The sequence below is a fragment of the Balaenoptera musculus genome, chromosome 2, assembly GCF_009873245.2.
Source record: "Balaenoptera musculus isolate JJ_BM4_2016_0621 chromosome 2, mBalMus1.pri.v3, whole genome shotgun sequence".
Lineage (NCBI taxonomy): Eukaryota > Metazoa > Chordata > Mammalia > Artiodactyla > Balaenopteridae > Balaenoptera > Balaenoptera musculus.
The window spans coordinates 144,870,871-144,896,248 of NC_045786.1; the positions used below are offsets into that span (position 1 = coordinate 144,870,871).

Here is a 25,378-nt window from a genome sequence, read left to right on the forward strand (position 1 = left end):
TGCCATAGACATATTCTTTGCTTACCTTCGCACTCCATGTTGATATTTCTTAATCTTTTTTAACCTTCTCTTTTTAGTCTTTAAAAATCCTTTCATTCTTTGGATCTCACTCACTAAACAAATGTAGACAAATTCGGTTTTTTTCTCTGCCTGGTGGAATATTAAAGAACTGTTCTAACTCCAGCCAACCACATAGGATTTCTCCATGTTTTTCTAAGGTTTTAAATACATCACCATTCAAATGAGGATATACTGTGAGCCCTTTATTTGTATAGGGCTCACATTAGGATTTTTGGAAAGTAGTCTTCCTGTAATCAGTCAGCATGTAGATTTTGTTAAGGTTCCATGATATTTCCAGTACAAAGACTGCATGTATCTTAAAGAGGCTGACTTCATTATGAATGAAATAAGATAAAATTTAGCTGTGAGGAATTAGGAGAAACACCAATTGAATAAAACCATCTTTTTTAATTGCAAAAATATTCAGGTAAAGTAATAGTGGTATTAATTCTCAATGTGAGTTACATAATAATAATCTCATCTTTAAATAAATATAGGATAGCGTGGTTATGCAAAACTTGGAAAACTTGTCAAAAAGAAATGGAATAGGTATGATAATACTTTAATTATAATTACTCTATAAATATCAGTAAAATCTATTAACGTATTTTAAAGTTTAATGAATAATGTAAGTCATCGACAGTCTAAAAAGCAACTTTGTAAAGTATATGTCTCCAAGGATTGGGGGTGAATCATCAATTTCCTCACAAAGAGAATTTGCATGTATTTTTTATGCTTGTTAGAATATCCTATTTCAGAATTACTTTTTAAAGTTTTTTTGTTCATTAAGTTAACCTTGTAGGCCCTTATTAATTCTTCCCAGTTACTAGAGATAAAAACAAAAATGAATATTTAAAAATTCTATAATACTAATATTAAGAGTTCTATATTTATCAGCCTAAATGTGATATCTTTAGAACTCTAGTTAATGGACTGGAATGAAAATAAATCATCAGTGCATTTGGGGGAAGGGAAAGAAGCTTTACTGTATTCTTAGATTTTTTTTTTTTAAATATAAGATTGAAAGACTTGTAATCAAATAAGGTCATAGTAATAACTGAGTCCATAATTAGAAATTCATATCATTTTGTGGTACTCAGGAAGGAATCCACCAAATATTTGTTGCTTGTGTACTGTGTTCAAGATACTCTTCTGAGTGTTCTCTGGAATCTGGAGATTCATAGCAATAATGTGATCATACTCTTAGAGTTTATTGTTTACTTGGGGAGATACATACAAAGATAACTAACAGCGTAAGGCAGAATGTGTCAAATATTAAGTAAGTGGTACAGAGGAAGGAAAGACCAAGACCAACTATATTTTTTTATCATTTAAATTAGAAGAGTTAATTAATTAGTAAGACTGCATGTCAGTGATGCTACTGATAGCCAATAGTTTAGAAACCTAAATTTCTACCTTTTCTGTGTTGTGAAATAGTTGCTACCTTTTCTGAAACTGATAGTTTTGATATATAATTGGTATTGTAAAAAAGATTAATTTTTGTCAATTATTAGTTAGCTTAAGGTGAAGTACCACCCTCCAGGAATAGTTTTCCTAGCAATTTGTGCAAAAATAATACGCTTTTTTCTTGTTGAAGGATTCTTGAAAACAGGAATTCAAGGGACATAAATATTTTTTGTCTAGCTTTTGATGTTCAGAAACTTGACATTTACAACTGCATAGATTTTGGCTAATTTTCTTTGTTTCTTTATTCTGGAGTTGATTTTCATGCATTGCCTAATATTTTGAAAACCTTTTATATATGGATATGTTGAAGATTAGTGTATTCTCAATACGTTCACATTAGAATACATCTAACTGCCGTATAGCACCTTTGTTTATGACTTTTAAGTGAAAAAATTGATGGAAAAATTTGTTGAGTATATATATACATATATTATAAAATTTTGTCTTCTGAATCTGAAGGATCATAGTACTTGAGCTACTCAAAATTTTCTCCCTTGTGAAATTGGGTCATTTTGGTAAGGTTTATGGATAACTTTAGATGGCTTCCAAGGACAGACTTACTATTTATAGTTATGACTTAAAAAGTTAGTGCCGGTAAGCATTAAGTCAGTGTTTTGCAGACTTATTTTTTTTTATATGTTGCATACATTCCTGTGCTCTATTTAGATTATGTACTTTTTATTGGCTCTAAAAGAAGCCTGAAAAAAAATTAATGCTTCAGGTAGTGGTGATTAACAGAACTTTCTGTGGTGGTGGAAATATTTTATAATCTGTACTGTCCAGTATAGAAGACACTAACTACTAGCTTCTGCCCACTCTGGTAGCTGTGGTAGCCATGGTAGCCACTAGCTGTGTTACGTGGCTCTTGAGCACTTGAAATATGGTTAGCATGAATGAGGAACTAACATTTTAGTTACTTTAGTCGTGTGTGGCTACTGTAGTAGACAGTACAGTTCCAGAGTGTGTTCTGTTACCATAACCACAGCTTTAAGCAATATATGAAGTATTTTTTACTTAGTCTTATTTCATGGTTACAGTTGACCCTTAAACAACATGGGTTTGAACTGTGTGGGTCCAATTACATGTGGGTTTTTTTCGATAATAAATACTATAGGATGACATGATCCGTAATTGGTTGAATCTTTGGATGCTGAACCGTGGGTAAGGAGGGGCACTATAAGTTATATGTGGACTTTCAACTCTGGAGAGTTGGCTCCCTAACCCCCGTGTTGTTCAAGGCTCAACTCTACCTCAAATTACAGCTCTCTTCCCAGTCTGCAGCAGGATTAGTCTTGTTTTATAGACATCAGAGAAATCTCTGCGTTTAATTCAAAGGATTAGAGAGAAGTTGATACTCATGAAAATGATAAAGTTACCGAATAAGGCCATTCTAAGTAGCATACTTGTTTTAATTCCTAAAAGGTCTAATAATTTTAATAATAGTGCAGAGTTGCATTGAACATCATGTAGAGAACGACATATAATAATGATACTCAGTGTTTTCATGAGTTTCATCAGTTTAAATTTGAGTGTTATACTAAGAAAATTAAAATTCATAGTGTTTTAAAATACATATAAACATATAAAATGAGTTAAGAATATAATATAGTTTCTTAATTTTATCTAATTTTTAGATAATTTAGATAATTTTAACAACGTTTATAATCACAAAATACTAAGTATTTTAAAATTTTTGTAAAATTCAGAAAAGACTATAATATCCCTTGAGAAATTACTGGTTTCCAAATTATTTTTACGGTTTTCTAAAACGATGGGTTCTTGTAATGAAACTTTGGTATGAGTTGGAAAAGATAAGAACAGAATTCACTAAGGGAACATAGTTATTGTTAACTAACACCTGTATATAAAGCCTGTGGCCTTATTTCAGAACTATGTAGGCTTTTGATAGAAAAAACACTTTATATATGAATTATATTTCTTCTAGCATCTCAGCAGTCATTTTTATTTCACTTGATTGAGTCAGTGTTTTTTATTCTGGTTTTCTTCACTAGTTTGTGATTTTCTTTTGATTCAAAATTGTCATCTTGGTTGCATTTGATAAAGATTCTTTGGTTTTCAAGTGCATAGAAATTTTGTCTTATTGTGAATTTGAGATGCCAGAATATGAAATTGAAAGAACAATTCTAGAATAATTATATCAAGGTTATTTTTAAAAATGCATATTGAACTAAAAAATAGGTTTTTTCTATGAGGGACCAGCTACAGCCTACATATATTTAGTGTACTTGTGACTCTTCTTTGCTACTTTTTTCCTTATACTAGAACTTTGTTGACTTGAGGTGGAAAGGTGTCACAGATTGGTTGCTTTACGTATACATTGAATTTTTTGTGTTCATCACCATGAATCAGATTTCTAAAGACCAGAAATTTTAAGCCGGCAGTATGATCTGCATATTTTACAGTTTGTTGGCTCTTTCTTAGGTTACATTGAAATCTTTTTTTTTTTTTTTTTAATTAGTTTTCTATATTGACTTCTAGCTATTGTTTTCTCTTTTCTTCCCTGTAATGTCTCCCCAATCCATGTTTTTTCCTAGCCTTCAAGATGGTCAGCAAGACCAGCAGTCCACAGCCCAGGTCAAAGTCCAGTCCCGCCCCCCTTCCCAGGCTGCAGTGCTCAGTGCTAGTGCCTCCTTGCTGGTGAGAAATGGGAGTGTCCACTTAGAAGCATCACATGACAATGCATCTGCTGTAGGCGGCAGCAGTTTGCACGATGAACTTGGTACGCAGGCCTTATATAATCTTGGTGACATAAAACTTTGATGTGGCAGATAATGGGTAACAATGATTACACTTCTTTCCTGAGATAGCTTCATTTTGGAACTATGCATAAGAACACTTTTTTTAGGATTTGCCCTGTGTATAAGGAAAATTTGACATTTGCTTTTCCCTTTTCTGTTTCTTTCAACTCTTACTCTACATTTTCTTTCGAGCATGTCCGTTATTAATGGTAAAGTATTAATAAATGTTCATGCTTTACTGTCCTCTTATAACGATTTGGGCAGTTTTATTATTTCTTGGCATTTGTACCATGTGGTGAAATGTTGAGTTTTAAAAAATTATTTTGATTGAACCTTAATTTCTCTGAATTCTCTGCTGCAGGAAAGGCAAAAGTACTTTCTAATGGCCTATTACTGTATAATCTTTCTTTTAAGTATTCTATATTTTACTTCAATGTCTATCATCTGAAGTAGGACTTACTATAATTCTAAATGCAGTATTCTGAGGACATCATGGCTCTATACCACTATCAAATAACTTTATAAAGTTTTTTCTTTTTCCTGTTAATACATCTAAAAATAGAAATGTAAGTTATTAAATAGTTAATTCTCAGAGAGGTGGTATAGTTTAAAGCCTCAGGAATGCCTTAAAGAGACAGTATTTTATACTGGTTTGTTTTCTATTTCTCTGTCCAGTTCAGCTTTCTCGTGCTCAAAATGCAGATTAATAGCAATTTAAGTAAATATAATGAAGAAGAAAATCTTGTTATTCAGAAATACACATTTCAAAGTATTGTATTTGCTTACTGTGATTTTGTTTCTCCATGTTATTGTCTTTCATTTATAAAGAAGATAATTTAGTTGATGCTTTTACTAGAAGGATGTATGGTATAGGGTGCCCAAAATAGGTATAATAAAATTTCATATGCTATTTATTGACTCTTTTCCCATTTTGTAAAAACTCTTAGTTACAGAGAGAATTAATAAGTATTAGATATGCATATTGATGAAATTGTCATCTTTAGCAAATCTTATAGAAAGCTGAAAATGGTCATCTAAGATATTTATACATTAGAATGTACGGTGATTTCTAAATAAAATGAGAAGGCAATAAAACATTTTAATTTTAGAGTGCTTTTGCTTTTGAGTTTGTAATTTGAAGAGGGCAGGGAGTCTATAAAGAGGGTGTTTGAGAAGAGTAAGGTAAACTTTAATTTAGTTACTTGCTTTGACTGAAAGTAGGGATGCTTCCTTAGTTGCAAATATATTGAGTAAATAGTATCTTTTTATTGACATTTCTCTTGGGTTTAACCCAAAGTTCCTATGAACAGAGGACTTGTCAATTTGTATGTGTAAAATTACAGTCACTATCACCATTGTCCATTGAACATTTGGTAGTAGATTAGCTAAGCTTAGTTTTAATCCACTTTGGATTTTTAAACTCTTGTCAAATGAAAAGTAAATTGAACCAGGAGGTGATTTTCCTCTGTAAAAATTCTTAATTTGCTCAAAAAACTTGCTAAGCAAGATTTAGTTATAAAGTTCCGTGCTTAAACCACATGCAGATTATTGAGAATATGTACATATCAATTTAGCATCTACTGGTGAATATTCAGGATATTCTCTTAAAATTTGGATTTTATCGTTTGTGTTAACTGCTTTCTGATAGTTCTTGGCCTGTGGTAGTTGAATGTTGCCAAATTGAATGCTTAGTAATAATTAGCACAAAACACACAATCAATGGACAGTGTATACCTGTTCGTTTCATAGCACATAAGGTTGGCCAAAAAGGATTCTAAAAATGAACTTTATGTCTCCGTATTACATCACTGGTGCATGATTAGATAAATTACTTTTAAACATTCTGAAAAAAAAAAAAAAAAAAAAAGAACTGCAGCTGAACTTGAAGGAATTGGTAGAGACACTGATTTTTTAATATATTTCACTAGAATATTTTTGTTGCATGGTTTAATTTTCTACATGATTTTAGTTAACAGTAAAATAATTTTGTGTGAATGAATTTGGATACTGTATACTCAAATATGTTGAAGATAGCCATGATATTCCCTGAATGTATGGAGTATTTACAAAGGATTGCTTCCTTCCAAATTTAGCTTCTTCAACTGAAAATTTTAAATGTATAATTTTTACATGTGAAAATTTATAAATACACATAATACATTTATATAACACACTCATACACATACACACTCAAACTTACAAACACCTACTTATACATATATATGTTTGGGTGCATATAAATGTTTTTACGTGTATACATGTATATGTTATAATTGTGTGTTTACTTTTTAAAGTGAGGAATATTAGCCTTTTTCGATTAAAGGAAACTTGCAGTCAGACATTATTTAATTCCAAGCCTAGGTAGTTTTCCTTAACTATGTTTTTGACATTTTTACTCTGTGGTGTTATAATAGATAACCACATCAATTTCCTATACTAAACCCTGAGAATCCTTGTTTTTCTGTTGCATTTTATCTAGCATTTCAAGATTATCAGGTCGCATTGGACGTGGTGGAAAAGTTCATTGACGATGGCATTATAAGGTTTTATTAGTAGCTTAATCAGCAGAGGAAAATACATTTTCATCATCCATTTTCCACAGGCATAATTGTTCATCATAATTTTAAAAACTGAATTATAAGTGTATAATTTAGAACCTGGTTGGAAAAATTTGGATGGTTTCCTTTCTCATTTATAGACTTCATTTCCATGGAAACTTTGTTTAAATAATTATGTAAGTGATGGATAAGTTTTGAAGTTAAAATCTTTGAAAAGGAAAATTACTATCAAAGAATTTCTGAAATCCTTCAATGTAACATGTTATTCTTTTTGTAAAAACCACATTCTAAAGGTAAATTTTCTTTTTATCAGCCTTTTGTTGAACTTATTTGCAGTTGATTTCATACTATAGTCTGAATTAAACTGCAGTTTTACTAAATAAAACAAGCTTTTGCTTATTACCCAGGTAAGTCACACAAGAGACAGTTTTTATGATAATCCTGACTTCCGCTTGTGAATTAAGACTAATAAATTGATGTAGTGATGAAACAGGTTATTATAATTGATAGTTAAACTCTTAATATATATCACATCTCAGAGGAAGTATTCTAGGTAGGATCAAACAGGAAAATTTGTCTTTTTTTTTTCTGTGTATGAAATTAGTGGTGGTGAGGATATGTTTTGAGAAGTATTTATAAAATTATTTTCATGTGAAAAATAAAAATACTGTTATAGGCAAGAAATGAGGACAATAGAGTTTTATGTTTATCAAGACATAAATGTAAAATATATAAATATCATAGGTAGTGTTCCTCTGAATTTAAGACTTTCTTAATTTCATTAATGTATTAGAAGTTTAAAGAGTAATGAATTGATTTTTCTAAGGTTTTTTTAAAATTTCATTACTGTACAAGTATTTACAAAGAAGGTATTCTTTCTGATAATCCGCTTTACTACAGAACTTATTACCTTGAAAATGTGATCAGCTCTAGAAAAAGATTTAACGGAAATCTGGCAACACCCTATTGACCTTCTTAAGCAGTTTATAGCAGCTATGCGTTATTAAGGAGAAATACAATTTGGAGGCTTTTAAATTTTTTATTTTAAAAAGCAGAGACTCAGATGATCTATAATACTTTCAGTGATTTTTATGTTAGTCTTAGTGTTTAAAATAGATTATATTATTATGGACTACTCTGTAACATTTTGGGCTCTGTCATTAATTACTTCTCATTACTATAAATACAAAGTCAAGATGGCTTTAAAGGGACCTTGGAGTCCATACTTTAGTCTCCTATGTTATGGTAGATCTTTTTCATTCATCTAAACTAAAAGTTATATTCTTTTTTGCAACAACCTTGATCTTACCCTTTCTTGTTGTTTTTGAATACAAACTATTTTTTGTACCTTTTTGCAGGGGAGGGCAACACAAAGTATTTATTTATTTAACATCTTTATTGGAGTATAATCGCTTTACAATGGTGTGTTAGTTTCTGCTTTATAACAAAGTGAATCAGCTGTACATATACAGATATCCCCATATCTCCAGTATTTATAAATGAAAGTAAAGTGTTTATTTTTAGGGAAACAGTAAAAATGCTTCATTATCTCTAGAAGGAAGAAGTATTAAGAATTTAGGGGGATGTATTCTATTTATACTTTTTGGTGTAAGGATGGGAAAAGCATGTTCTAATACAAGTTTACAAATACCGGAAAATAAAATGAAGAAAATTAAGTCATCTGCAGTCTTACCACTCAGAGATACTCACTATTAACATTTTATTCTTTTTTCCTTTCTTTTTTAATGCATACATGTATATGCTTTTCTAACACAGAACTGGGATGATGTTATATGACTTTTATGTCACTGTATGAGTTTTGCTTCTTGCTGTTTTCTCTTAGCACATTTGAACATTTATTCATGTTGTTTTTTAACTTGTTCTTAAGTGACTGCATAATATTTTATCACTGAGAGCTACATGAAAGGTAGTATAGAGTAGTGAACTCTAGAGTTAAACTTCCAGGCCTCAAATGTGAGCTCTACCACTTCCTAGCTGTGTGACCTTGGACAAGTTATTTTCTCTCCCTGTGCCTCAGTTTCCTCATGTATCAAAGGGGGGGATAGTAATAATACTTCATAGGTTTGTGGTGAGGATTATACCTATTAAAATAGTGAAAGCAATTAGAACAGTGCCTGGCAATAGTAAATTACATAAATAATCATCACTCTTATTGTTAACATTATTATTTATTACAATTTATTTAACCAGTTAACTAACCCCATTGTTAGTCTTCAAGATGATTCCTGATATTTTCTATTTTAATAAACACTCTGCTGAACATCCTTTGCACAGCCCTTTCTGTACAGCTGTGATTATGTCCTTAGGACAAATACAGTGAAATGGAATCATCTGTCAAGGGGAAGTAAACATTATTGAGACTTTGATGTATACGCCTAATTACTTTATGGAAAGCTTGTTTACACTTTATCTGGCAGGGTTTGAGAGTGTCTGTTTTATCCCCACAAATGTTAAAATTAAAAATAAACCTAGATAAATTTTACTTTATCTACTCTAACCGTCATTTCCTGGAAATGCTCAGAAGTTTATCATTGTTACTGTGGAAGGACTACCGGCATATTATTTTTAAAAGTTTGGGATGCTTGAACTACTCTAGGAATTTTACAGACGATAACAGAGACTGGTTGAGATATCTGATTTGTCTCTTGCCAGTCTGTGTTGTAAAGAATTCATTGAAGCACTAGATTAACTGCTTTCTAACGTTAACATTCTTAAGATTCTAAATTAAATTTGATTAGTATGTGCATTAGTTAGAATATAGGTAGAGTCTTTAATGGAGAGACCTGCCCTCCCTCATCCCCCATCAGTGACTGAAATTAGAGAGAAGTTTACATTTCTCTCATAACAGTCTGTTGGGAGCTGTCCCTAGCAGATGGGTTGGTTCTTTTATCTTCCACATATGGCTTCCCTGCTTGGTCCACAGTGACTGCTCCAGTTGTTGACATTTCCCCCCAGACAGGAGGGCAGTGGGGAGGGGGGTGCTAAAAAAAAAGGTCAAGGACAGCTAGCCTTTATCTTTCAGACTGTGACTTGGGAAATGTGCCTGTCACTTTCTCCTGCCTTCCATGGGCTCATACATAGTCACATGGCAACTTCTAGCTTCAGGAGAGACTGGGAGAGGTCTCTAAGTAGATAGACATAGGCTCAACTGAAATTCAGTGAGGGGAAGGTCCTATTTTTAAAAGGGATAAGGACAAGATGCATACTGGAGGCCAGTCATCAGTCTTTGCCACAGTAAGACAATAAACACTTCAGATCAGTAAGATTAAGATCAGTGACCTACTAGAAAAGTTGAGAGTTACAAGTAGCTTGCAATTACGGGCAAACAGCTCAACTTTGCTCATAATTTTTAAAATTGCAAGTTAAAAATAGGATTATGATATTTTTCATCTACTGAATGTGTAGTGATGTCCATTGTTGGAAAGGGTCTGGTGAAATAGACCACTACAAGATTGAACATTTTTGGAGGGAGGTTTAGAACAATAGACCCAAAATGCCGATATGTTTTAATCCACAGGTTTCACAAACATGCAAAGATATATGTACGTGGCTATTCATTGTAGCATTGCTTGTAATTTGGAAAACTGTAAACAATCTAAATGTCTGTTACTAGAGAACCCCTGGTGTATTATTCATGAACATAACTGTAATGTTCAGAACTTGATATATATATGTTATCGACATGAAAAGGTAAGCTATTTAGTAAGCAAAAGAAGTAAATTTTAGAAAGTGTGTATGAAGAGAATGATCCATTTGTTTTGGGATAAAATGTAGATAAACATTGTTCAGAAGAACACAGAAACTGCTCTTGGCAGTGGCTTTCTGTGGGGAGTGGGGAACTTCCTTCGTTTTATATACTGCTTTTGAATCTTTCGATGCATCATATTTTTAAAATGAAACACAAAAACAAAACAACAAATGTCACTCATTCTCCAAAACCTTGATTAGTAACTTGTGGGAATTTCACTGACTACATGCTGTCTCATGTTCATCCATCTACTTGGTCTTTTACCTGACTAGTGTTTTTTTTCTTGTTTGTTTTTAAATCAGCTTTATTGACATATAATTTTGGCATGATAAATTGTGTTCATTCAACGTGTACAGTTTGGTGAGTTTTAACAGATGTGCACGCCTGTGAAATCCCACAATCAAGGTGCAGAACATTTTCATTATCTTCAAAAGATTGTGCCCCCGTTGCGGTCCGTGCCTCCTCTGCTCCTGGCCACAGGCGTCCACTGTGTGCTTTATGTCATTATGTTTTTCCTCTCCTAGAAGTTCATATAAATGCAGTCACACAGTATGTCGCCTTTTGTGTTTAGTTTTGCACTTAGCATGGTGCTTCTGAGATTCATTATGTTGTTAGCAGTATGTTCCTTGTTGCTGAGTATTCATTCTGTGAGCTTACTATATATTTTATATTCATTCATCTGTCAATGGACAAGTTTGTGTTGTTTCCAGGTATTGGCTATTGTGAATAAAATGCCTAAAATGTTTTCAAAAGTAATTTTATATTCCCACCAGCATGTATGAGTTCCAGTTGTTCCCATTCTCATTGACATTTGCTATTTTTGGCCTTTTAAATGTTAGCCCTAATGGGTGTATAATATCTCATTGTGGCTTAAATCTACATTTCTCCTATGACCAGGGATGATGAGGATCCTTTGGTGTGTTTATTGACTATACATATATATATATCTTCTGTGAAGTGTGTCCAAATCTTTTACTCACTTTTAAAATCAAGCTGTTTGTCTTATTATGGACATTTAAGAGTTCTTTTGATATTTTAGATGCAACTAATTTGTCAGATACCAATTACAAATATCTTCTCCCATTCTGTGACTTTTTTGTTTATTTATCTGATCATTTGTAATGTCATCAATGTCATTGTTATGGATTATTTTACCAAGATGAGGACTTGCGCTTTTGAAGGAGATGTGAGATGATGAAATTATATCAGAATATGAACTTGTACATTCACTTCTGGAAGGTTCACCTGATCTGGGGATTCCACTTAATGAATTGACATGTTGTGTTAAGTCAGAACTAGCGAACAGCGACCATGGCAGTAAAATATATCAGTATATGAATCTCTTTCACTGTTACCAAGCAATAGAGTTTATCTGTCTTTTCTTGCCAGTCCTCAAAAGCTCTTCTCTAAACCAACCTCTTTCTTCTCATTTCTACCCTTTTTCTTATTCTTCTCCTGTTTTAAAAACCTAGCACAGCATTGCACGTTCTAGGAAGAAGGACTGGTTCTCAGTATTGAACAGGAGCAGCATAGTGACTTGATTTCCATTTAGCACAAGAATTAAAGACATTTTATAAGAGTAAGGCTTTTGGTCTAGGACAGGGATTAGCAAACTATGGCCTGGTGACTATATCTAGCTTGATGCTTGTTTTGTAAATAAAGTAAATAAATATTTATTTTATGTGTTTTCTGTGGCTGCTTTCACGCTACAATGGTAGACTCGAACTGTTGCAACAGAGACCATCTGGCCCACAAAGCCTAAAATATTTATTAAATGTCCCTTTACAGAAGAAGTTTGCTGATCCCTGGTCTAGGGAGAAACAGGTCCATAAACCTGTAAGCAGCAGTAAAATGAGTCATTTCTGTCTGGGTGAAAACTCATGTTTCCTCAGAGACTCACAGGCACCACTCATAATAAGGGGGGTGCTATCCAAGGAATTGGAACTTGTCAAGGCCTTCTCTCTTAAAAGTGTCGTGTATTCATTGGAATGGCATCGTGAGCACAATACTCATCACCACCAGAAAAAGACACTTTTCGTAGAGTACTCAAGTTAGTCATAGAGATGTATGTAGTCCTCCAGTTGTCTTCTAAAAACACTTTGTAGAGCTGCCTCCCTTGTCTCTATCTCTCTTTGCTCTTGTAGCCCCTCCTTGCGCTAAGAATAATGCTAGAGAAGTAAGAAGTCAAGCAGTGTATCAGGGTTAGGCTTGGAGAACGCAGAATGAATGGGGGTGTAGGGTGGGGATCTACAGAAGGAAATCGTCCAAGAAAGGTAAGAGGCCTTCTTTGTCGTTGGTGCTGGGAAGATTGGAAGAACCCTACGGATGATTTGTCCTGGTAACCACCTCTTTCTAAGATAAATAAGTGAAATGAGAGTGACATTAAGAATGCATTAAGGGTTTCTCACAATATTAACTGAACTTTGTGTTACGTGGTGAGGATTTTTATTGATAGGACTAATTAGAGAATCTCATTAATTTCTATGTCTTTTATCAGTGTTTTGCCAGTGTTTATTTTGTTTTTTAATTTATTTAGTTTATTTATTTTTGGCTGCGTTGGGTCTTCGTTGCGGTGCGCGGGCTACTCTTCGTTGCGGTGCGCAGGCTTCTCATTGCGGTGGCTTCTTTGTTGCAGAGCACGGGCTCTAGGCACGTGGGCTTCAGTAGTTGTGGCTCACAGGCTCTAGAGCACAGGCTCAGTAGTTGTGGCACACGGGCTTAGTTGCTCTGCGGCATGTGAGATCTTCCCGGACCAGGGCTCGAACCCGTGTCCCCTGAGTTGGCAGGCAGATTCTCAACCACTGCACCACCAGGGAAGCCCCCAGTGTTTATTTTGAATTTGTGGCTTCAAGGAAATGCTTCAAGTGTCCTTGTTCTTTACATCAGTATTCAGTTTTACTTATCTTCTTGTTCATCACTTATTTATTGACCTGTGGTTACTGGAAATTCTCCCACCTCAAGAAAAATAGGGTTTTGTGTAATTAAATTGAATTTTTGAAGACTATAGCAGTCATTATTGAATATTTGAAACAGAAATACCAGGTGCCTTAACTTTTCTTTATCTTAGAGATGCTATATCATGGCCAATGTCATTATTAAGTCTGAAATTCCAGCCTCCATTCTGGTTTGTCAGAAATTAATGTTTTTCTTTTAAAATCATGACAGAGCCATACTATTAGATATAATTAGTTATGATCTGGGAGTTGAATTATGAGGAGATAACTTAGGTTATAATCATAATACATGTGAGGAGGACACATTTCATTGATGTTCTACTTTCTTCCCAATTAATGTTCATTAGAAATAATATTTACATGGAAGTATTTTTCTAAATACAGAATACTTATTAAAATAGGGTTATTAATAAGGGCACATTTACTTATTAGTTCAGAAAGGTTAACTGTGATTATGGTTTTAATCTCAAATGAGATATATGTCAAGTTGTTATGTTTGCTAAGAAGATTTGTACAAATTTAAGGTATTATTAATTTTTATAAACCAATAGCAATATGTACTTATTTCTGTTTTGGTTATTTTTGAAGATGTCTTTAGTAGATTATTATATTAATATATTAAAATGTTACTAAGTTTTTCACTGAAACCTTAAGCTAAACACTTTTTAGTGTAATTTTTTTTTCTGAATTATCTTCTGAATAAAATTTGTTACTTCTGAAGTGCTGTCAGCTGCCAAGCCCAAAGATGTAAGAGGGACATAGAATCTGTTCTTTTGGTGGAGTTAAGTTGGGAATACACCATGAAGCCTTAATACGAAGTTAGTTTGTTCTGACATATGCCATGCATGTTTTTATGAACCTGACATGTTTGTAAAGTTAGTAGGTAGACAGAAGCTTCTTAGGGAAAAAAAAAGCACTGTTGAAGTCATGCACATTTGTTGAAATTATAACTGCCCTTTTCTTAGACATGTTTTATGCCTTGTTTAAATTTTATTCCTTGTTACTCAGGGGTTTGTATGCATTCAGAGTTGTAGATTTGTAGTTGTAGTTGTAGATTTATGTAGTAATAAAACTACTCAGTTTTTCCAGCTTTCTTTCTGAAAAACTTTTGGAGGGGGTGTTTTATTTTTATTTAAAAATGCACCCATTTCTATATAAGTTTCATACTAGACATCATTACATAAAAGACAACATAGTTGCAGTAATGACTTAATCATCTTTTACTGTTTCGTTTGAAAATTACAAAGAGTAATATTTTAGTTGATTTCAGTTGCATATAAATATTTATTATTTTTAATATCCCAAGAACAGGACTTATATTACTAAAAATCCCATGGAATGCTTAAATACTCAGAATATACTTCAATAATTTAAATTCTACTGAATATAGAATTAACTTATTTCAAAAATACACACAAATTCTGTGATATAAACACAAATATTTATGCATTCCATTCTTACTGGATTTCATACAAGCCCGCCCAGCTCTGTTACTCTGTGATTTAGTCATTTAATATGGTTTTATAATTCTTCTGCATTTGTGCAATCTGTGATTTTGATCAGGTGTTTCTTTTTTTCTGCTAATCTAAGTTAATTTTAGCACAGCCAATCTCTGATTATCCATGCTAATAAGTAAGGAAAGAGCACAGCATAAAAAGTTACAATTTAAAAATAATTTTAAAATCTCAGTCAAGGCAGTTTTTAACTTTTTTCTTTACTAACAATTTCTGCAACCCACCCTATCGCTTCAAAAAACTCTGTCATTTCATTTTAGTTCCCTACTCTGGTTTCTGTTAGAGGTGCTAAGAGTGAGTAACTCATGGCTAGAAGACGGGGGTAAAAAGCAGAGTTTTAGATAATCTACATGCTCAGTTATCCTCCCTTGAAAAACAGCAAATGAGCTGAGCATTTCATAGAATGCCTTTTTCCCTAATTTATCTCAGGAGTATTTTGACCAAAAAAAATGCTACTACAGAAAACACCATAATAGGATAAAATATTATGACTCATAGAAAGTACTCAAATAATCCTATTTAATAAAGTACTTTTTCTGATTCTAGTCCTTTTGACGAAAGAAGTAATTGTTGAAATGTTCTGTGAACCCTTGGTTATATCAGAATATTATGGGGGCCTTTTATTGTCATTTTTCAAGGATTTCACTTAAATAAAAATTCTTATTGTATACTGTTTTCATTGTTGTCATGGAAAAGAAATCTTTTAGCCTTGTCATCAAGTTGAAATTGCCCTTTAGATTTCTCATATTTATAACCTCAGTAGTTCTAGCTAGTAAAATAAAAACCTCATAAATACTCAAAAGGCAGTCTGGACTAGATCCAAACAGTTGCAGTTATATACCTCATCTTATTGTCCTACTAGAAATTTATATTCATTTATTTATGCTCCCTACCCACCACTGATATGGCTTTACCATAGATCTTCAAAGTACAGCATGCATTTCAGACAGTATTCAGGTTTCTAAAATTCCATTATCAGAAATCATTTTACGTTATACAGTTCATTTTAAGAGAGTTTTTTTTTCAAACCTATATTCTTTGCAACCAATAAAATTTCTAAGCCTTTTATCAGTTCTGTAGATACTTGGCTACAGCAAATGGTGTTCCTAAATTCTTTCATAGAGTTCTTGTAGAATCATACAACTATTAATATTCATTGAATACTGTAGTTTGTCACCAGCATTATTATACTTCATTCACTGAACTTCCTTAGATCCATTTTGATACTTTTTTATTTCTTCTTAAAAGTAAAACAAAACCAAAAAACTCTGAAGGTAATCACATAAATTTGTCGTCTTGCAGTTTGAGCTATCTTAAAACTTAAGCAGCCCTCCAAGTGGCTACTCACCACTTGTAAGTAGTGGTCAGGTGACCTTTAAACAACATTCAGTTTGTTTGTATTATAACTTGAATTGAGAATGTGCTGGGAGGAGGAAAGAGAAGGAGACTGCTATTACGAAGCTGACTTAAATCACTTTTAACACCTGATTATGTATGTTCACATTTTGCCCCACTGTTTAGCATTCCTTTTCAGTTCACATCATGCTGAATTATATGTAGATGATTGTTTTTTAAATATTTTGGAAAAAGGTTATAGTACATTTTCTTAGATTGTAACAAGCTTAAAATTAGTGTTTCATGAAGGAAAATTTCTGAGTATTCTAATGGCTTTTTTAAAAAAATCATTTATTTGCTAGGTAAGTTCTCTTCTACGCTTTATGAGACTGGTGGCTGTGATATGTCACTTGTGAATTTTGAACCAGCAGCAAGAAGAGCATCCAATATCTGGTATGTGTGAAGTCATATTAGGGAAGTGTATGTACTTGCATATGTCTGCCGTTTTTAAAGTTTGTAAGCGTTGAGATAGAAAAGTTATTTTGAAAACATTTGTTTATATTGGCTTAAATAAATTGTCGTTATGCATTTGTCGCTAAAGAATTAAAGTAGAATTTTTTGCTGTGGAAAAAAAGAAAGCTGTTATTCTTAAAACAAAAGCTATTATGTATTTTAAAAAAAATTAAGTAAAAATTTCCTGTAGATCTTACCATGTGACAGCGGTTTCCCGCAATTTCAAATTTAACTATGTATATATATTGCATGATGGAAAAAACTTAATAGAAAAATATTTACACAGCTAAGTTCAAACCAATCGATTCTCTTTCTTTGTATAATTTCAAATTTTTATTTCTGTGTGAGGGTTTTGGTCAAGTGTCTTTTTAAATGATTATCTTTCATTTTGTTTTAAAATGTGTTTACCAGCTGTAAGAAGGAGGAATTTCTTAAAATATGGGTCATATGTTGCATTTAGTTTCTTTTCTCTCCTTCCCTCAGGAAGGAATTATGTAAGATAACAGAGAAGTTAGGAGGAAAGCAAATAAGAAATAGAAATCTTGATCGTATAACATAATCAATTATAGTTTAGAATGTGTTAAACTTTTTTCTGAAATTTTAATCTTACTCATCTATTCAAATTGCTGCATTGAAATTCATTGTTGATTGATTAGCTCACTTTTTTTCCACAAGAGTCATTTGATTCTTATTTTAGGACTTCCATTTAATAGTGGGACACACCTATTTATATGTTACATATCTATGGGCAGTTCATTTAGTTTTTCAGTTTTGAGGGTCTATTTAAAGCAATAGGGTCTTGTGATCACTTAGCATGCTGAAAAGATAGAACATTTCAGAAACTGTACTCTTTAATAAAGCTCCTTTAGTCCAGTTTCAGAATTCACCCCCTCAAAAATGATTGGAGTGTTTAGATGATTTTGTAACAGTGGAAGCCATAGGAGGATGGAGCAATGGGAACACTTTATTATGTTTAATATAATTCAAGATAAGAACAATTCCTTACACCATAAATGTGGTAAGGTCTTAAGTTTTGAAATCTAAATTTGACTGAACTGTGGAAACTGAATTGTCACATTCTAGACTATTATATTATAGGTTAAATTTATTGTGGCTCCTGGCAATATGTTAATTGCTTTCTTAAACAATTTTCACAAGAACTTGGTGATAGAGGTACTTTTATCCTATGTTACCAATGAGGAGACTGAGGTATAAAAAGGTTAGATAACTTGTCCAAGATCTCATTCAGTTGATGAGGAGATTTGAATATAGATACTTTGACCCAGAGGCTATGCTCCTAATCACAACTCTAGGAAAATTCAATTTTGTACTTTGAAGTTTACATGGAAAATTAGACAGTGTAAATATCATGTAATTGTTAATAGACTTATTTTTCTTTCTACTACTTGACAACCTGTTTATTCCCTAAAGTCGTCTTCATTTTTCTTTAGTGACACGGATTCACATGTATCCAGTTCTACCTCAGTTCGATTTTATCCACATGATGTGGTAGGTTTTCCTTTATTTTTATAAAATGCTGTATTTTCAGATTAAGTAGCTATACGAATCAGAAAATTGATGAGGTTACAAAATATCAATTTTGTTGAAAACTGGCAAAATCACCTTTGCTGTCCCATAGTGGATCTCTTCTCATAAGTCCTTTGTTAAGAAACAAACAAGCGTAAAGCACCGTGAGGTTTAATTAGCTATTTATGAATCAGTAATTACACTTTTGAGGGTACGTAGAGGGCTGTTTACTCACCAGTGTCATAATCTGGTTGTGCCATTTTTAATTGTTCCATTTTAAAACTTCACTTTGAACATTATGATTTTGGTACATAGCTAACTGATTTGGTACTTATCTACTAACTGTTGGTTAACTATTAGTTATTCGTATACCAGTGTGTGTGCTTAGTGATGTTATCGCTGCTTAAAAAAATGCCATATGAGATGCAGTGGGTATATTTTAAAAAGATAACACTGCCTTTGTGTGATATATATCAAAATACATATATTGAGGTTAGAAAAGATAAAACAGTTGAAATCCTTATAAGCAACATTTAAGAGATACAAGGTACATGTAGATAAATTTAGTGCCAAAGAGATTAATTATTAGCGGCTTCCTGAAGATGATGAGTTGTGAGCAAGGTTTTAAAACCATAGATGTGAATTGGCACAGAACAATAGTTTTCAACACTTGGCAATGTCTGGAAATATTTTTGCTTGTTACAACCAGGGGGATGCTGTAGGTATCTAGTGGGTGGAAGCCAGGGATGCTGTAAAACATGCTACAGTGGAAAGCATAGCCCCCACCCAAAGAATTACCTGGCTTGAAAGTACCTGTAGTGCCAAGATTGAGAAACCCTGGCATAGAGGATAAGGGAAAAAAAGTGTTTGGGGAGATATTTGTCAATGCTTAGAGACAGAAATGGCTGTTATATATAAGAAACATATTTTCTTGACTATACCCCACCCCTGTGTAGGAAAAGTAAAGACTGTCCCTACTCTTTTGCTGCAGTGTATTCCTGGAAACTCCACAGGAAAGCAGAAATGGGGAAATGATTACAGTGATCCCTTGGTATCCACAGGGGATTGGTTCCAGGACCCTGTGCGGATACCAAAATCTATGTTTGTTCAAGTCCTTTATATAAAATGGCATAGTAGTATTTTCCACTGTTAAATGGTATGAGAGCCTTGAGACAGCAAAATGCTGGCTAGTGCTACGCTAAATGCAGTAAACTTTGGATTCTTTCAGAGGAAGGGGAAACTGGTGAACAGATGAGTTGAACCTGAAAGAAATGTAATGTGGTAATATCCTGTATAGCCTCAGATGAGCAGCCTGCCAAAACAAAAGTAAAGGAGTGTGGGAGGGATTTGAAAACAGCAGTAACAGTGATAAGAGGCTGTACGAAGAATTGAGATTTGAAGGCATTGAATCCAATGCAGAGGAGCTTAGATTTGACACAGTAGTGAGGTTCATAGCTTGATGAGAGAAGAGAAGGGGTAGGGAGAAGGGAAGCCGCTAATGATTCCCTGTTGGTGATTGTAATGGATTCACTAGCTATACAATCATAAAATACTAAAATTTCAAATACTTCCCAGTAAAATCTTTCCAAAAGCCCTTTGTTGTAGTTCACTTCCTTTTGTCACCTTCTGTAGTTTCTAGCAATCATAAAATATCCACAAGAGTGGACTAGTGTAGAGAATTAAGGAGGTTTAGATAATTTGCAAGCTGATTGCGTAGCCCTTGAAGCATGACTTGATTAAAGATATTTTAAGCCTTTCAATGCTGATTTTCTTTTAGCTCTCTCTTCCACAGATTCGATTGAACAGACTATTGACCATCGATACAGATTTGTTGGAGCAACAAGACATTGACCTAAGCCCTGATTTGGCAGCTACTTATGGTCCAACAGAAGAAGCTGCCCAAAAAGTTAAACACTATTATCGCTTTTGGATCCTGCCCCAGCTGTGGATCGGCATTAACTTTGACAGACTCACACTTTTGGCCCTGTTTGATAGGTGAGAATATAGTGTGATATTAAAGATATGTGCAGATTTTATTTTTAAATTGAAATGTATTAAATTACCCATTGAGTATTTGACTTGGTTTCCATGTTGGAAGGTGTTTTCTATTTTGGTTCTCTTGAGATAAAATTTAAGTTAGTAAGGCTCCCAAACATTGACTCTCCTGAATCCATTAAAAGCTTTTTTTGTGGCAATTTTAATATGTTTATTTAAAAAATTGTTTTTATCATTAAGAATCATGCAGCTGTACTTAAAAGCCAGAGAATTTGAGGTGTTAATGACCATAAGGTTATATGTAATATGACTCTAACTATAAAAGGTATAATAGTAAACAGTATTAGTCAATTATGAACTTGGTGACCAACTGCTGCTTCTAGTTGACATGGAGTAACAAAGACTGGGTTTACTCTTCTACCTGAAACAATGAAAAACAGATAAAATGCATGAAACAGTGGTTTTCAAGACACTGGAAATAAGACAGAAAAGGACCGTGATTCCTGAGAGATGGGAAGCAAATTATGTGAGCCCACCTTACTGCCTTAAGAGAGTCCCCAGGCTGTGGTACTGAAGTAGAGTCCAGCAGACTTCCTGAGTTGAGGAGATGGAGCTCAGAGTCCAGGGAGACTAGAGCAGCTCAAGTCTGTAGGATAGAACATCAGAGAGGATTGCTGCTCAGAGAGAGAACCTCAGAGATTTTTAGTGGGTCTCCTCAACTGTTCAGCAGAATATTGGTAAGAGAATGTATATGAGGAAGCCAGGGTAAGAATGATGTGAAAGAAACAGAGGAACAGTGCCTGGCACACAGGGCTGGGGATAGTGCCCATGCCCACCCACTATAATAATTCATATTTTATGATGCATTGTGTAGGGTACTCAGGAAAGTCTTGCCTTAGAAGTGGGGAGTAATTAGCCCTAGCATGAGCACTGCACCAGACCCACCTAGCAAGTCATAAAAGCAAGACCTGAAAGGATCAAACTGTTTCCAAGTAGCATAACAAAGCTCAACAAGATTTATAGAAATCCAGAAATTCTCACCACATAAAAAGTTAAGATTCACAATATCTGGCATCCAATCAGAGATTACCAAGCATACAAAGAAATGACAAAATGTGGTTTATAATGAGGGAAGTAATGAAACCAACCTGTAACTGTTACTGATATTAGAATTAGCAGTCAAAGACATTAAACAGTTATAAATGTACTTTGCATGTTAATAAAAATTAAGTAGAGATATGGAAGATATGAAAAAAAAGACCCAAGTCACACTTAGAGATGAAAACTAAAATGTCTGAGATGAAAAATACAATGGATGAGATTAATGGTAGATTAGACATTACAGAAGAAAATATAAGTGAAGTTGACAGCATGGCAGTAGAAACTATTGAAAATGAAACAAAGAAAAAAGAATCATTCTCCTATGCCCATCCCCCAATGAAAAGAATATACAAAATGAAAGTAAGCCAAGGGAGACAGGAAGAGAGAAAAAATTTTGAGGAAGTAATGGTGGAAAACTTTCTAAATTTGATGAAAACTACAAATGTTCACATTGAAGAATCTCCATGAACCTCAAGTACAAGAAACATGAAAAAAACTATACCAAGGCACATAATTACTCAAAATCAGTGACAGAATCTTAAAAACTGCAAGAGAAAAAAAGATGTAGTTTGTACAGAGGAACAAGAATAAGGAAGACATCAGATTTATTGTTGGAAAAAATACAAATGAGGAGATGATGGAGCAGCATTTTTGAAGTATTGAAAGGAGAAAAAAACTCAACCTGGAATTCTATACCCAACAAAACTGCAAAAACCAAGATGAAATTAAGACATTTTTGGACTAGGACAAACTGAAAGAATTTTTTTCAAGCAGACCCACACTACAAAATATATTACAGGATGTCTTTCAGGCAGAAGGATAATAATACCAACTGGAAATATGGAGCTACCCAAAGAAATAAAAGATCACTGTAAATGGTAAGTAACTACATGAATAAATATATAAAATTTTTTCTTACTAATTAAATCTCTTTGAGACATAATTGGATGTTTAAACAAAAATAATAATGATGTATTGTGTGATTTATAAGATAAGTGAAAGTAAAATTCATGACAATAATAGCATAAACACCAGGAAGGGGCATATAAGAGTATAGTACTATAAGTTTCTTATACTGTATGTGAATTAAATATAAGTTGCTTATACTGTATGTATACTTATACTACGTCACTTGAAGTAGACTGTCATAAAATGTATACTAAAGCAACTACTAAAGTAACAAAAGAAAGAGTTATAACTAGTAAGTTAAAAAAATAAAGGAGATAAAATAGATTCATAAAAATTGTTCTCTTAATGTAAAATAAGGCAGAAAATGAAAGAGATCAAAAACAGATTGACAGAAGATAAATGACAGGATGATAGTTGGAAAAGTCAGAAATTGTCAAATTGGAGAAAAAAAGCAAGACTCAGTTCTTTGCTGCCTACAAGAAATGCACTTTAAATATAAAAACAGAAAAGATATACCATGCTAACACTAATCACAGTAAAGCTAGAGTGGCTGAATTAATGTCAGACAAAGTAGATTTCAAAGCAAAGAATATTACCAAGGTAAAAGGAGGTCATTTTATAATGATAAGTGGTCAATTAATGCATAGGATTTAACCATCCTAAATGTTTCTATATCTCAAACAGTGCTTTGAAGGAAAAGCTGATAGAAATAGGAGAAATGGATAAATTCACAATTATAGTTGAATTCAACACACCTCTCTCTATAATAGAACAATTATGTAGAAAATCAACAAAGATATAATTGTCAGCCAACCTAAGTTGAGTGACATTTATGGAACACTCCACTCATAACCACAGAATACACATTCTTTTATGTGCACACAGAACATTTACCAAGATAGACCATATTCTGGGCCATAATATAAGGATCAAATTTAGAAGGATTTGAGTTCTATATAGTGTGTTCCCTGACCACGGAGTTAATTATAAATCAGTAACAAAAGAACCTTGGAAAATCCCTAAATATTTGAAAGCTAAATACACCTAAATAACTCATAGATCAAAGGACAAATCAAGCGGGAGATTAGAAAATATTTTGAACTAAATAAAAAATGAAACACAATCAGAATTTTTGTGATGCCACTAACACAGTACTTAGAAGAATTTATAGCACTGAATAAGAAGAAAAGTCAATTCAATGACTTCACCTTCCCCCTTAGGAAACTAGAAAAAGAAGATCACATTAACCCTAAGAAAGCAGAAGAAAGAAAATCATAAAGAACAAAGCAGAAATCAGTGAGGACACAGAAGACAGTAGAGAAAAATCAAGGAAACCAAAAAGCTCAATTAAAGTAATATATTTTAGCCAAGCTGATCAGGACAAAAAAAAAAAGTTACGGATTACCAATATCAGGAATGTGAGCTAGGATATCACTACAGATTCTACAGGTAATAAATGGATAATAAAATATTATGAGCAGTTGTATGTAAATAAATTTGACAGTGGACAAATTTCTTGAGAGATAAAAATTATCAAAGTTCTGAAAGAAATACAATATCTTAATGTTCCTATATCTATTAAATAAAGGGGCATTGTAGTTAAACACCTTCCCATAAAGAAAATTCCAGGCCTAGATAGTGCCAAAATAATATCCCAAATCAGTGAAGTGGAGAAAGGATAAGCTTTTCAACAAGTGGTGCTAGAAACATTGGATTTCCATATGCAAAAAAAAAAAAAAAAGAAGAAAAAGAAAAATAAAGAATTTGTATTATTACCTTGCATCATATTACAAAAATTAACTCAGAGTGGATCATAGGCCTAAATGTGAAATCTAAAACATAAAATTCAGAAAAAAGCAAAATGTAGGAGAAAAGATTTGTGACCTTGGGTTAGGCAAAATTGCACAGATGTGACATGAAAAACAGATCAATGAAAAAACAAATTGATAAATTGTATTCATCAAAATTAAAAACTAACAAAAGCCGAAGGGAGAGCACGTGTTCAGTGACAAGCGACATGGACGGAATATAGTGTACCAGGGCCGACAGGGATCATTGGATTCGGCAAGTCTGGGATTCCACAACTGCCATATAAGAACAGATGAAAATACCAGTGTTTTGTTTATTGATTTCAAATTACTATTGAACTTGTCTTAATCTGGGAGAACTATCAAGTGAAATAGTACAGAGATGTTTGTGAATTTTATTTTTTAGGTCAATTGATGATTATAAATTGGGCATTGATGTAATATAAAGAAATAAAAATCTTTTTATGATTATGAAAGCAATTCTTTATTAAATATGTAGAAAGATTTTAAGACAGAGGCCAGCCAAAATCCTTCCACCCAGAGAGAACCATTATTAGTAGTACCAAATTGATATATTGTCTTTTTAAACCTGTGTATGTATGTTTCTTAAGTAATAGAACTTGTATCTTCGTATACAGTTTTGTGTCCTGCTTTCTTTGTATAGCAAATGTACTGAGCATGTTCCTGTGTCAGTAAATATTCTTTAAAATCAAGAGTTTTAGCACATACCTAACATTTTGTGAATAAAATTTCCCCAAGAAGTAAGATAGATTCTTATTTTTTGGCATGATTTATAAAAATCATCTTCAGGGACTTCCTTGGCAGTCCAGTGGTTAAGACTCCACTCTTCCAATGCAGGGGGATGCAGGTTTGATCTCTGGTCGGAGAGCTAAGATCCCATATGCTGTGCAGTGCGGCCAAAAAATAAAATAAAATAAATTTTTAAAAAAATTATCTTCATTGCTGTATGTAGTATGTTGAACATTGTACTGCTTCTTTTACAGCGTCAGTTTAGTAAAATATAGAATTGTCTCAGTACCTTTGATAGAGGCAGCATTGATGGTCTATCACTGCCTTCATTCTCAACATATGTAAGAGCCTGTGTTTAA

The 25,378-nt window shown here is 33.1% G+C and overlaps 1 protein-coding gene across 6 annotated transcripts in view; it reads left to right on the forward strand.

Annotated features, from left to right (window-relative positions):
• PCNX1 (pecanex 1) overlaps positions 1-25,378 on the forward strand; it is a 166,580-nt gene that overhangs the window by 74,716 nt on the left and 66,486 nt on the right. For 3 of the 6 annotated variants that reach the window (XM_036841725.1, XM_036841726.1, XM_036841728.1), the window contains exons 8-11: positions 4,083-4,267; positions 16,779-16,869; positions 18,381-18,438; positions 20,234-20,451. In XM_036841725.1, the coding sequence (XP_036697620.1) occupies positions 4,083-4,267; positions 16,779-16,869; positions 18,381-18,438; positions 20,234-20,451 (552 nt within the window). The remainder of the gene's footprint in view (positions 1-4,082; positions 4,268-16,778; positions 16,870-18,380; positions 18,439-20,233; positions 20,452-25,378) is intronic. The other 3 variants (XM_036841727.1, XM_036841729.1, XM_036841730.1) reach the window with 3 other exon arrangements.